Source organism: Pseudopipra pipra, chromosome 5 (assembly GCF_036250125.1).
Source record: "Pseudopipra pipra isolate bDixPip1 chromosome 5, bDixPip1.hap1, whole genome shotgun sequence".
NCBI lineage: Eukaryota > Metazoa > Chordata > Aves > Passeriformes > Pipridae > Pseudopipra > Pseudopipra pipra.
The window spans coordinates 30,435,585-30,448,362 of NC_087553.1; the positions used below are offsets into that span (position 1 = coordinate 30,435,585).

At 43.8% G+C, this 12,778-nt stretch overlaps 1 protein-coding gene across 2 annotated transcripts in view; it reads right to left on the reverse strand.

Moving 5' to 3' along the window:
• PLXNC1 (plexin C1) overlaps positions 1–3,783 on the reverse strand; it is a 71,767-nt gene extending 67,984 nt beyond the window's left edge. The window contains exon 1 of one of the 2 annotated variants that reach the window (XM_064655423.1): positions 2,583–3,783. In XM_064655423.1, the coding sequence (XP_064511493.1) occupies positions 2,583–3,533 (951 nt within the window). In that variant the 5' untranslated portion in view covers positions 3,534–3,783. The remainder of the gene's footprint in view (positions 1–2,582) is intronic. The other variant, XM_064655422.1, reaches the window with a different exon arrangement.
• Between the last annotated feature and the right edge of the window lie 8,995 nt (positions 3,784–12,778).

A 12,778-nucleotide genomic window follows, 5' to 3' on the forward strand; every position in this document is an offset into this window, starting at 1 on the left:
ACACATGGCATCTGCAATGCAAAAGCCAGACTAATATTCAGCATGGTCCACTCACCACAAGCACCACACAGGTCTTGCACTCCAAGCACTTATAAAGCTGCAACACACTCTTTCACCCAGGACCAACACTGTCTTTAAAGGACCGGACTCTAAAGCACGTGTTAAGTACAGTTGCTTGCTGCCATTCCTACACACGGTAGTACAATGTACTCATGACAGTCCTGTGCTACGAGGCACTCCTTTCTGCTAGCTGTTGCACACACCTCAACAAGCTGCACACTGACAGATGTGCCACACTCCATCTTCCTGTCAGCTCTGAAGCCCGTGTGCTTCTGAGTCCAAGAAGAGCATATTCCATGTTTGCAGGGACTCCTATAATTGGTGAGAGACAGTGGAAGAATCTGGTCTAAAACAACCCAGAAGAAGCAGCATATGGGCCTGTCATCTCCAAACTTACTCTGCAATAGCCTAGCCTAACCTTCTGTAGTATAAAAAAAATATTAAAGCTGAACTACATGCATTTATTTCTATGTTTATACACCATAAGCACATATAATTAGCTTACAAAGGAAACTAATTAGCCATTTAATGTTACAGGTCATATTACTTCAGAGGATCCAGATGTCCTGCTACCTCACAAAATATTAAAATACCACTTTTCTTTCAGTGGTATACTGTATTTATTTTGCCAAAATATCATGATTAATAACATCATCATAGTTAGGGACATCCTTTTAATGACTCATAAACCTGGGATACTTCAGCACTGTACCACATATAATCTAAATTCCCAGGGGGGTGAGCCTTTTAGGACACGAAAGTAACTCTGGAGTCACGGGGGTCTGATCTGAATCAGACCAATCCTGAAACAAGTGGATCACTGATTTTTCATATTCAAACCCTGAGAGGCAAGGGGGACAGGGACTTCCCCTGTGCGCAGAAATACGTCTCACCTTACCCACATTATGTTACTCTATGAACTCCGTAAGACACTTCTGAAATTTCTTGCATGGAGCTTTGTAAAGCATTTATAAAGCATCTACTGCCCAGGGACGTTTCTTTTTCTGTTTTGTTTTGCAGGCTCAGAAAGCACCTCGCAAATAAACTTCATGAGTGATTAGGAACAAACAATACAAACTATAATTCCAACAAGCACATAGGTATTTTGGGATCAGGATGAGACTTAAAATTCATTCTGGAAATTTGCCTTGTGAGAGCACAGACATCGTGCAGTAAGCTATAAGCTAGCACTGGAAAGCAAAGGATTGGCTCTGGCTCCGTAGTCAGTTTCACTATTTACTTCAGCACAGTTGTCTCACCCACGTATGGGGTTCTCATTCACAACTATGTCCTCTAACACTGGCAATAGTCTCGCAACTCAATAGGGAGATGAGCAGACTGAATCACACGTGCCCTCTGGTAATTTGGAAAAATCTCAGCACTACAATCCGCTATGAGTTAGATTTGGGAAGCCAAGAAGTGACAGTAAACCTACTACACTTCTTTCAAGGACTTTCCAACAAACTCCCATCCTAACACAGCAACGATTCAGGGGTTAAGCTGCAAAGTCCCTGGATGGTGGGGGAACTGCAAAAGGCTTTGGGCTTGCTTTATGAAGGCTTGCTTGATCCCTTACAATTCCTCTTGATACTTTTCAGTGTTCCTTTTGCCACAGGTCTGAAAAGACTTCTGAGTGTAACTTAAGAGCATGGACAGGCCTCGCAAAAGCACCTTCTTCACCTGAATTACATTTTTACCTTCTTGAATTTAATTTTTAGTTAACTTCTTTAGTACCGAGACCACCACAAAGCCAGTACCCTTGCCCATCCCACCCTCCCTGTGCCTAGCTCACCCTCAAAAGGAGGAAGGAGTTGAAGAGAGAGTGTTACTGAAGTAGCTGACCAGGGGATCTCCATAGGATACCACTGCCTGTGAAAATGTAACCACTGCAACAACAAGGAGGTATCGCCTATCCCTGTCTACCACACATACGGGTTTGGGGGGTTGTCTGTGAGCCCTCCCAGGTAAGGCCAATCCTGAGAGGCGCGGGAAACACCTACCACTGAACAAGCAACCACAGACAACTAGTGAGCAATAGGGATAACAATGCATACAACCCAGTGCACAGGAGTCAATTTGATGGGCCTTTTTTCATTTTTGATGCAGCTGCAAGGACATGAGATATGAATGCACAGAACAAGGCTGTACGGAAAATAAAATGAAGTACAACTAATTCTAGGCAGGAAAGTGCACACTGAGCAACGAGCCTAAGACCCCAGCCTGACTCAGGATGCCCTCAGGTGCTCCCTCAGACACATCTTTTCCAACAGATAGGTGGGAAGAACACTTCGGGATCTGGTAAGGAAACAGCTTTTTAGTAACGGGAAGAGCTGGAGAAATCACTAGGGCTGACAGAGCCAGGGCTGATGTGCAAAGCCTAATGCAGCTCTGAAGTTCCCCACAAACTTCATGTGCCGTCAGGGACACCCCACGAGTCATGCACAGGGACACCAGCCACAACAACAACAGTGTCAACAAGGGCGTGGAGGACGAAAGCTTAGCAAAACGATGTCCAGACTTACACAGCTCTTCCCATTCATATTGAAGTGTGTGGATGCACAGGCTTGCTCCTTCATCTCCTCCATCTCAAAGATGCAGACAGCGGTGGTGTTCCAGGCCTTGGCATTGTGGCTGTGGCGGAAAACACCCACCCACCAGCCCCGCTCACCCTGGCGTACGAGGCTGGAGGAAACAATGAGGCTCCTGCAGCCGCAGTCCAAATAGACGTGCCCTTGCAAAGTAAGGCCACCTTCTGAGGGGCGCAGCTGGCGCAGGACAGCCATGCTGGGTGGTTCCGTGTCATTGCCCGACCTGGCCTTCAACGTGTAGTAGGGAAAGAAGAGGTGATCCCCCCACTGGAGCGCGTCAACGAAGTGTAAAGGCTCCTCCCTGCGCTTGATGATGCCCAGCTCCTCCTTGGACTTCAGGTTGACCATGCTGCGCACCGTGATGACAGTCTCCTTGTCCGACTTGGAGGGCTCGCAGCGCAGGTGGTTCGTGTCAGCGCTAGTTGAGTAGGTGGCCGCCACAGCCAGGTACCAGGCGCCGGCCTGCTGGAAGACGACGCCGGCGGTGGAGCCATCGGGCAGGCAACTGACCACCTCTCTTTCGTTCAAGCGCTGGCGGTAGGACGGCTGTTCCCACACCTGGCAGGCACCGTCCTCCTGGGTCCAGCCGGTCAGCAGGACGCCCACCCCGCCGGCCTCCTCGTAGTACAGCAGCAGGTTGCTGCGCATGCCGGGGGGCTCCCCGCAGCTCTGCCCCGCCGCCGGCACCACGCGGCGCCGGGGCCGCAGCTCGGGCCGCAGTTCGTAGAGGCAGCTGCCGCCCGCCACCAGCACGGCGCCGCCGCTCACCTCGATGTTGTCGATGGGGGCCCCCGGCAGCTCGAAGCTCTGGGGTCCGGTGGCGCCCGCCAGCGCCGCCAGCAGGGGCAGCGCCCAGCTGAGGGCGGGCGGCGGCGCCGCCGCCATGGGCGCGGACTCGGCTCGGCGCCGCGGGGCGCCTCAGGCGGCGGCGGGCGGCGGGCGCTGCTCCGCCATGGTGCGCGGAGGGGCGGGCGCGGTGCCGCCGCTGCCGCCGCCGCTTCTCCTGCGCCGCGGCCGGGCTGCGCGGGCGGGGAGTTCCTCTTTCGGGGCGGGGAGGAGGGGGTGCCTGCACGGGAGAGGTGGGCCGGGCTCCTCCGGGAGGGTTGCCGAGCCACCTCGCCGCCGTGCGCCGCCGTTCCCCCTCCGCCCCCTGGCCCCGCCGGCCCGCCTCGCCGCGGACGGTGGGCGGTGGCGGCTCCGCGGGAGCCCACCTCGGCCGCCGGGCTGGGGAGGACCGGGGGCAGAGGGGGGCGAGACCCACCTCGCCCGGCGGCGCTCAACACCCGGTCCCTCACAGGGACCCCTCCGGGGCAGGGCGGCCGCCGCGCACCCCGCTTTGCTTCGCTCCCGACTCGGCTGAAGTGGCTGTGCCGGCAGCGGGCGGACAGGGAAGCGGAGCGAACAGGGCGAAGGTGCTAAGCGGGGGCAGCCGGTGATGCCGGTCCGCTGGGGGGTGCGGGGTGTGGGCGTAGGGTCAGGCTCTGCTGGGCACCGCAGCGCCCGCTACGAGCTTGAAAACCCGTCTTGTCCCCGTTCAAATGCTCCGCAGAACCGCCCTGCTAAAGAGCACCCCCGTCGCCCGGTCGTCGCTGCCACTAGGAGCAGGAAGGTTGAGGTGTCAGATCTCTGGTTAGAAACCTCATGGTCTTGCCTGAGGTAGAACAAAGACTCTCGGCGCTCCCGAGTCTTGCAGGGCCGACAAAAAGCCCGGCCCTCTCCAGCTGTGATGCTGCGAGCTGGACGCCCATCCAACACGCGCTGGGGACAGGATGGGCCATGTTGAATGGCACAGCCGGTTTACTTCATTTCCCACTGTGTCACTCCTGGTTTAGGCTCAACATAATGTGAAGTACGCGTTGAATGCTCAACTTACGGTAAATTATCATTTTACTGAATTTTAAATGAAAATTTGGTTTACGAAAGGTAGCAAAGATGCGTTTTAATGTTCTCTCTTGGGTGCCTCTGGAAACTCTGGGTGAGGATGGGCGTAGGGCCTATTGTGTTACTGAGAAGAGGACGTAATGTTCAATCTAAGAGGCCATCTGACCCTCCATTTACTCTGCTTTTATCTTAAAGTAGCTTGATAGCGGGAATAAGTGGAACTGTAAAAACTGGAACTGAAGTAACCTCTGTATGAATCAGTCAAGTGCAACACTTTCAAGTAGGAAGTGCAACAAAGTTAGTAAATTTTTATTATCTTTCTCCATTACTGTACCCAGGAGCAGCTATTGTGCAAGAATTGATGTTGCTCTGGTCAGCAAAAATATTCAACCATCTTGCAGTAATCAGTGTCTAGGGCAAAATTACCATGAAATTCAGAGCCCTCCACAACCCGTTTGCTTATCTCTTGTACAGTGACTCCAAAATGCATCCAAAATGTAGCAGAGGATGTGGAACACAATCATTTCACAATTTGTCTTCTTACCAGATGCAAAGAGATGCTCTATGTGCTAACAAACACAGCCTGCAGCTCCTCACGGAGGACTGAACTTCTAGTCAACACATAGGCAAAGTAAATCCTCGTGCCCATATCACCAAAATAGATTGTGTACAGAAATGCCATTTATACAGCTTTGCAAAGGAGGCTGAACATGTCATGCTGGTTTCTTTTCAGTGCAAATATAAAGCTGTGAGTGTTCCTTATCTTGTTCACAACCAGTGAGGCTAACCATGAAAGCACATCAACATCCTAGCTGGAAGACATTTTTGATTCTGACCATGGAGCGTGTCCAGCAACAGGTCGTCTTCCACAGACATCCCTTCTTTTGTAAAATCACCAGGTTCTGCATTTGTTGTTTTTCAGGGCTGACCAAACAGTTTCTCAGGCTTTATGTTTAGAATAAGCCACATGCACTTCACCAAATGCCTAGTTTGTTTAAATGGGTGAGGCCAAGCTTGTTCTAGCCTTAGAGAACAGCAATTACTCATAAGGTTACAGACTTCTCTGACTACCAAAACTGCTGAAAAGCAGTATTCTACTTCAGTTTTTGCTTCTTCTACAATCTGGAAATACTGGACCGTGTACAACTGCTGCCACATGAAAACAGTCCAGCTGTGTGGGGTAGCAGGTGCTACCACAGTGGGATGGCATGGCATGGCATGGCATGACATGGTATGGCATGGCATGACATAGGATAGGATAGGATAGGGGCTTGTATCCTTCTTGTCCCGGGGACGGTCATCAGAGCACAGTTCTGCACTCTTCCCTGCCTAAATCACTTCTCTATTTCTGTTTGTTTCTACCTCTTCCTAGGGAAGAAGTAGCTCGGGCTAGAGCCTCATCTTTCAACATTTATTCTGCATACACTTCTGAGAGCCACTGAATCAGCTTTGCACTGAGAATTAGTGCATGAAGTTTTGCTCATGAGTGACCCAGTTCTTGAAGCGGCAAAGTATTCCCAATTCCTTTCAAAGCCCATGAAGTAAACAGGAGCATCTATCTTCAACATATTCTACCAGAGATACCCATCAGGATACCAGAAAAGTTGAACTTCTCCTGATGTTATGGAAATAGAAAGGGAGGCTAAAGGTTTATTTTGTGCTACTGGAGAGTATAATATTTGTTACTGACACAGCAGACCAGGAAAAGCATAATCAGTTCATGATTGAACTGATTCCAGCCTGAACTGATGTTCATGTTGGAACTAGATGATCTGCAAAGATCCCTTCCAACCCAAACTGTTCTATGATACTTCTATAAAAACCAAGCAGACAACTGCAAATCATCTTGCTGTACTTCCTTGGCTGTCAGTTCCATAGCTGGTGTTTTTATCCTGTTCTTGCACTGTGTTTTATTTTTCAGGTACTGAATGAAGGACAAACAAGGTGGTCTGCCTGTTAATATTAGATTTTACAAAGCATTGCTGCCTAACTCTGGCACTCCTACCAAAATTTCTAAAAAAGCCAGGGAACCAAATTGAGCTTCCTTTGCTATCCTAAGCAAGATTTATCTATTTTAGCATGACATATGAGATCTGAAGTTAGAATGTGAATCACACTAGGACTTGGTTCTATATCTACAGTTTAAAGAGTTCTCATTTAGATCTTCAACAGTATTAGACAGAACACATCCTGAATTAATTTAGGAATGCTTTCCCACTACAATTCATCTTCCTGCTTCCCTCTTCCTTATTTCTTATCAGCATGCTAAATTTCTGAATTTATGACTCCACAGACAATCTTGCAAAGTATTACTAGTAAATGAGATGTATTTTTTATGTTTAATTTATGTAGCCTAACTTTGATATTTCCCCTTTTTTGAAGTTCCAAGCCCAATTAAGATTTTATTTGATTTTTTTTTATTAAATCTATGTGGTTACCTTAGCTGGGTTCTGAAATGTTTTTTCTCAGAGGGTAAATAACCTTCCATTTACAAAGTAATAATAGGTAGCATTAATATTAACATGCATTTCATCTTTAGTGTAATATACAAAATAACTGGTTTTCTCATTATATAGTTAAGCCAATTTTGTACTGTAGCTAAATGTTGACAAAATAGAAAGGAAATGTTGGGCAGTTTTTCAAACAGCTTTGCTGAGAAGGATTCCCTTCCTGGCAGAGTAAGTGCATTTGAATACTGAAACTGAGTTTGCAGATTTGGAATTTACTTCTGCTTTTCAGTTTTGTTTCTTTTTTGTTGAGTTTTGTTTTGTTGTTTTAGATTAAACTTTTGTTTAATCTAAAACTTACCGAGAGTTTTGCACTTTTTTGGTGGTGTTCACAATGAAGAAATGGCAAATTCAAGAACAGGACTATGTTGTTGTAACTCCTTGGGGATCTGTGTGGAGCAGTGTCAGCTGTAGCCAGCAGTATGTACTCCAGCATATGAGCTCCATGGGCTCCCGGGATAATGTTGCTTTGCTGGAGTCCCACTAACGCATTGGAGCAACTTGCCCAGGGAGATGCTCCCTTTTGATGGAATGCTGGAGTTATATATATCTCCTGGACATCTCTGACCTAGCAAAGTGCTCTGGATACTGGTTAATGCTTCCCTTCATGGGACAAGCATGTTATAACCAAAAGACTCAGCCTACAGCTAATGGGCTGGAAATTAAGGGATGGGTTCTGATTATCAGAACATGGTCCTTGCAGAAATTGGAGTGAGGAGAGGGCAATGCTTTTAGAGAAGAACTTCATGAATTTATGGGGGAGGCGGTATATGGCATGGAAATCTGCAGGAATTTGTGACCCAGGAGGCTCCTTCCAGTGCTTGCATGTCAAACTGCCAAGGAAGGGTGGTGCATGATGTTACTCAAACGCTTTTGAAAGTGACCCAAGCTCTTGACCTGAGTGTGTCTTCAGTCAGAGATAATAATCACCCAGTGGAGGGCCCAAAGACCTAGGGCAAGGTGTGAAACAAGAGCAATTGATGTGGCCCTTCCTGTATGAACCAAAATACAAACTAGAAATCAGTTCAGATCAGTTCCTCAGCATTAGAAAAACATGTAGTGAGTAATTCAAGGACAAATTTAATCTGTGGCATCTAACTGTGCCAGTTGAAAATTATCTACAACCTGTTCTAAACTCCTCTTTATTTTTCCCCTTTTCATCTTTGCACCTGCACCTACTCATCTGAAGGCTTACTAAACCATTTCAAACAAATTCTGTTGGGTCAACATGTTTTCTGTTTAAGTTGTCTAAACCAACCTATTGGATTTGAATGAGTCAGCTTTAGGAGAGTGTGCTGGTTTAAAGGTAAACCGGCAGGAGAAATGAACCCAACTCAAAAAGAGATTATAAGTCAGTTACAATTTAATAAAAATGATACAATAAATACAATTATATGGACAAACAATTGGTTTTAACCCATAAAACCCAGATGTATAACCCACCACCTTGGGGCATGAACAGAATGGTGTTTGTTGGCCCCCGTGCTGAGCCCCATGTGGTCCCCCTGAGTCTAACGTAAAAGGAGAGGGAAAACCTGTTGGTGAGACTTCTGGTTGCAGTCTGGTCGAGGGTGGTGGTTGCAGTCCAGTCGAGGTTCTGATCCTCCTCTGGATCCGACAAATGGGGCCAGAAGTCCCAAGACCCCCAAGATTATATGCACTCAGGTTTGAGTGGGAATGCCCAGTACCTCCCCCAGGGTGCGGAGTACCACAATGGGTGATTGTGAGATATTTTTGGAATCCTAAAATATGTTCACGAAATTATTCAATTTTCAAATTAAAACTTGGAGATTATTTCAAATTAAACTTGGAATACTCACTTAGAATTGGAAAAACCAAGTGCTCAATGTTGGGGAATAAGATACTGTAATCTTCCTCAGGGATAAGCAAAATGACTGACTGCTTTAAAGAATAATCATTTCAGCTCCAATTACAGAACTGGTACAAGAGCCATCCACTGTAGCATTATCACATATTGATATGCTCCAGGATTAGAATAGATTCTGAATGGATCAAATACTATTTATTTCCACCATTCTTTTCTCCTATTTCCCCAAATGATACCTATTTTGTGTACACCCACTGCAGCTGTGAGTAAACACTCTTACTGTTATTTATAACTCTGCCTTGTGTTTGTGGTTGTTAGTCTGGTCACAGCCAGAGTTCCATAGCATGAAACAAGGATATCACCTGGGAATTGAATCAGATTACAGTATATATGCCGCTGCAGCAAATGGATGGGAATATTTGTTAACTTTAAGAGAAAGGTACTAAAGGCTGTTATATACAAAGGAACAAGCTTTAATTATATATAGTTTCCACTAATCCTGACAGTCTCTTACAATATGAAGTGTTACTTTTGCTTGCTGTTAGAACCACTAGCTTCAACTGGGTCTACGCTCAGATAACATTCCAAGTCCACCCTTCAACAGCGTAACACTGACGTTGCATCCTTTACTTTTCAGTATGTGGACTATAAGATGACAGCTTACCAAAACTGCTTCGCCAGGGCAGTTTGGAAGAAGGATCCTTCACAATCTCTTGTGCCAGAAATTCCAGTTCCCTCCATGTGCCTTTTTTCCTAGAGCCCGGAAACTAACTGCAAGAGAGATTCTGTCTGAAACGCTGACCATGACATTCAGTTGTTATCAAATATACAAGCCTCCACATACCCGGATCAAGAAATTAAAGCCTATGTTAGAGAAAGGTCAAACATGCCAGCAGAAAAGCGTCTTATTTTTTTCTTTTGCAAGTAAAGATGGTGCTAGGTAGGTTAACATAGAGAGGTTAATGGAATTGGTGAGAGAAAGAAAAATAACTGTATTGTTTCCCAAAATTAAAGATCTATGCAATTAGGTTGTTAAATGAATGGCTTATCAGACAAAAAACCCCCAACTTTGCAATTAGCTGTGTTTAGGAAGACAGTTAAAGAGGTTAGTTCCACTCAGGGGGTAACCTGAAAGCTATTCTGGTGTTCAGGCTGGTTTTGATCTCTCACTGCTGGTGTTTGACCTTCCCTCCCTGACTCCATGGCTGGTTTCCACTAGCAAGTCTTCAAGGGAAGATAAAAGCTGACCCAAGTTTAACTTACTCATCATTCTGGCAATTTTTTTTTGCATATCTCAATCTCACTTCCCCCCGTTTGTTTGTGCTGAAGAGAATTTTGCGTGGAACAAATGACTCTGCACATTAGAGGCAGAGAAGCTAACCCAAGCTGCAGGTTATTCAGTGCCTGCAGGCTGCAATCTGCAAGCTGATACCTTTTTTCTTCTAAAGTCATCTAAGAGTCGTCACAAAGGCAACAGAGTGAAAGACAAGCTTGGCACATAAAACACCTGTTTCTATGGAGAATATTTTTCAAAGTTGTCTGGGGAGGAACACCTTTTAATGAGCATTATTTAAAAAAAACACTGTCAACACAAAAGCAATATTTAGTTTCTTTTTTATCAGTTTTGATGAAAATCTAATTAATTAAGTTGGCCAAATTAATTAAACTAATGAAATTAACCAAGAGAACTTTCAATTTTGTGTCCAGAGGCTACAAAGATATTTTTTGCCAAATAATCTCCTCAGTGTTCCTGCTCTGAGCTAATAGAAAGACCCAAGATATACATTAACTTTGCCACCTGAGAGCAGTGGAATGAAGTATTTTAATTACTACTATAATTGCTTTTAATTAGTGACATGCACTATAATGCAAGAGTTTGTCTTCCTTTGAATACTGTTGAACAGTGGTGTTTCTGACAGAAACGAGGACAAACTCCTAAATAGTATATGAATTTGCTTGATGTTACTTTTTCTCCTAACATTTCTCTTCTCTGTGTTCATTCTGAGAAGGATCTAATGGAATTGTCATTGTCTCTGATGATTTACCAACAAATGTATGCAGAAGAGCCTGTTAGCTGATGGTTGTATCCCCAGCTATCATTGTACATCAATCTGGAATACCATTTGGAAAGCCTGCCTCCAGTCTTTCCATGGTTGGCACTTTTGAGATGAGAAGTCTATCAGACGGGTTGCTCTGCCTCTTCCTTCTTTCCTTCCTTCCTTTTTACTTTTTACTTTTTTCTTTTTTCTTTTTCTTTTTCTTTTTCTTTTTCTTTTTCTTTTTCTTTTTCTTTTTCTTTTTCTTTTTCTTTTTCTTTTTCTTTTTCTTTTTCTTTTTCTTTTTCTTTTTCTTTTTCTTTTTCTTTTTCCTTTTTCTTTTTCTTTTTCTTTTTCTTTTTCTTTTTGTTTTTCTTTTTCTTTTTCTTTTTCCTTTTTCTTTTTCTTTTTCTTTTTCTTTTTCTTTTTCTTTTTCTTTTTGTTTTTCTTTTTCTTTTTCTTTTTCTTTTTCTTTTCCTTTTCCTTTTCCTTTTTCTTTTTCTTTTTCTTTTTCTTTTTCTTTTTCTTTTTCTTTTTCTTTTTCTTTTTCTTTTTCTTTTTCTTTTTCTTTTTCTTTTTCTTTTTCTTTTTCTTTTTCTTTCTTTTTCTTTTTCGTTTTCTTTTTTCTCTTTCTTTCTTTCTTTCTTTCTTTCTTTCTTTGTTTCTCTTACTTTCTTTCTTTCCTTCTCCCTTCTTTCTTTCCTTCCTTTCTTTTTCTTTCTTTCTTTCCTTCTTTCTCTCTCTCTTTCTCTTTTTCTCTTTCTTTTTTTTCTTTCTCTCTCTCTTTCTCTCTTTTCTTTCTCTGTTTCTTTTCTTTCTCTCTTTCTCTCCCTCACTCTCTCCTTTTTCTTTCTCTCCTGCTTTTTCTATTTCTATTTCTCCTATTGTTTTTCCCTTCTTAATTACCCAAATTTCAGGCATGTTTGTCTTTACGTTTCTAAAAATGCTACATGCTCCTTGCAAGTTCCCACTTTCGTGGAAGATGTTTACAGCCCATTATATGACCATGTTCCCACAGATTCCCCAGTCTGTTCCTCTCCTTTCTGTCTAGAGCACTGTTCAGATCTGGGCAACAAACCTGTGCTGCATGCCCTACTTGCCTTCTTTCTCAAATGAAATTCACATTGTGAATGCAAAGCCAGAGGAAGGTGGATTCTATACCTGAATGAAGGTTAGTGCAAGTAAGAAACCTCGATGTATATGAGATCAGTCAGTTTCCCATTACAAATGGCCATTGAGCTTATTTATAATCTGCAAAAATGTCTCATATCTCTTCTCTCTTGTTACAAATATCTGTGGCTTTTCTCTTAATCTACAAATACATACAGGATCTCTTCTGGTCCCCATATCCTCTAACTTCAGTAATTCACCAAATAATCTGCCAGAAGACCTCCTATCCTATCCTATACACTAAGTATTTTAATGACGCTACTTATATGAAATGAAATGTTTACTGTACAGTCTGAAACTGAAATAGAGCTTAAATTAGTGAAGCATAACATGCTTTAAAACCTTTCATTATTTAGTTTACATTAAAGGACACCAGATGTCATTACCTTTTTTTTTTTTTAAATTATTTTGTGAAGAGTATGTTGCTTTTAATATTCTAGCTGAAGTATATTGGAAGCAGGTCCTCAGCTGGTATAAAAGTCACAAGTCTGTTGTGGTCAGTGAAGCAATAGCAGTTTATCCCAAAGGAGGATATGAAACAGAAGAGGATATTTAGTATGAATTGATGGAAAAATAAATTCATAATTTGTTTGTCTGCAAAATCAGTGCCTGAAAGGTTATGGTGTTCTCTGAATCTCCTTATCTCCATATTCTCTATATACTTTTAATTTTATTTCATAATCTCTATATTCTTTAATTCAATAAATA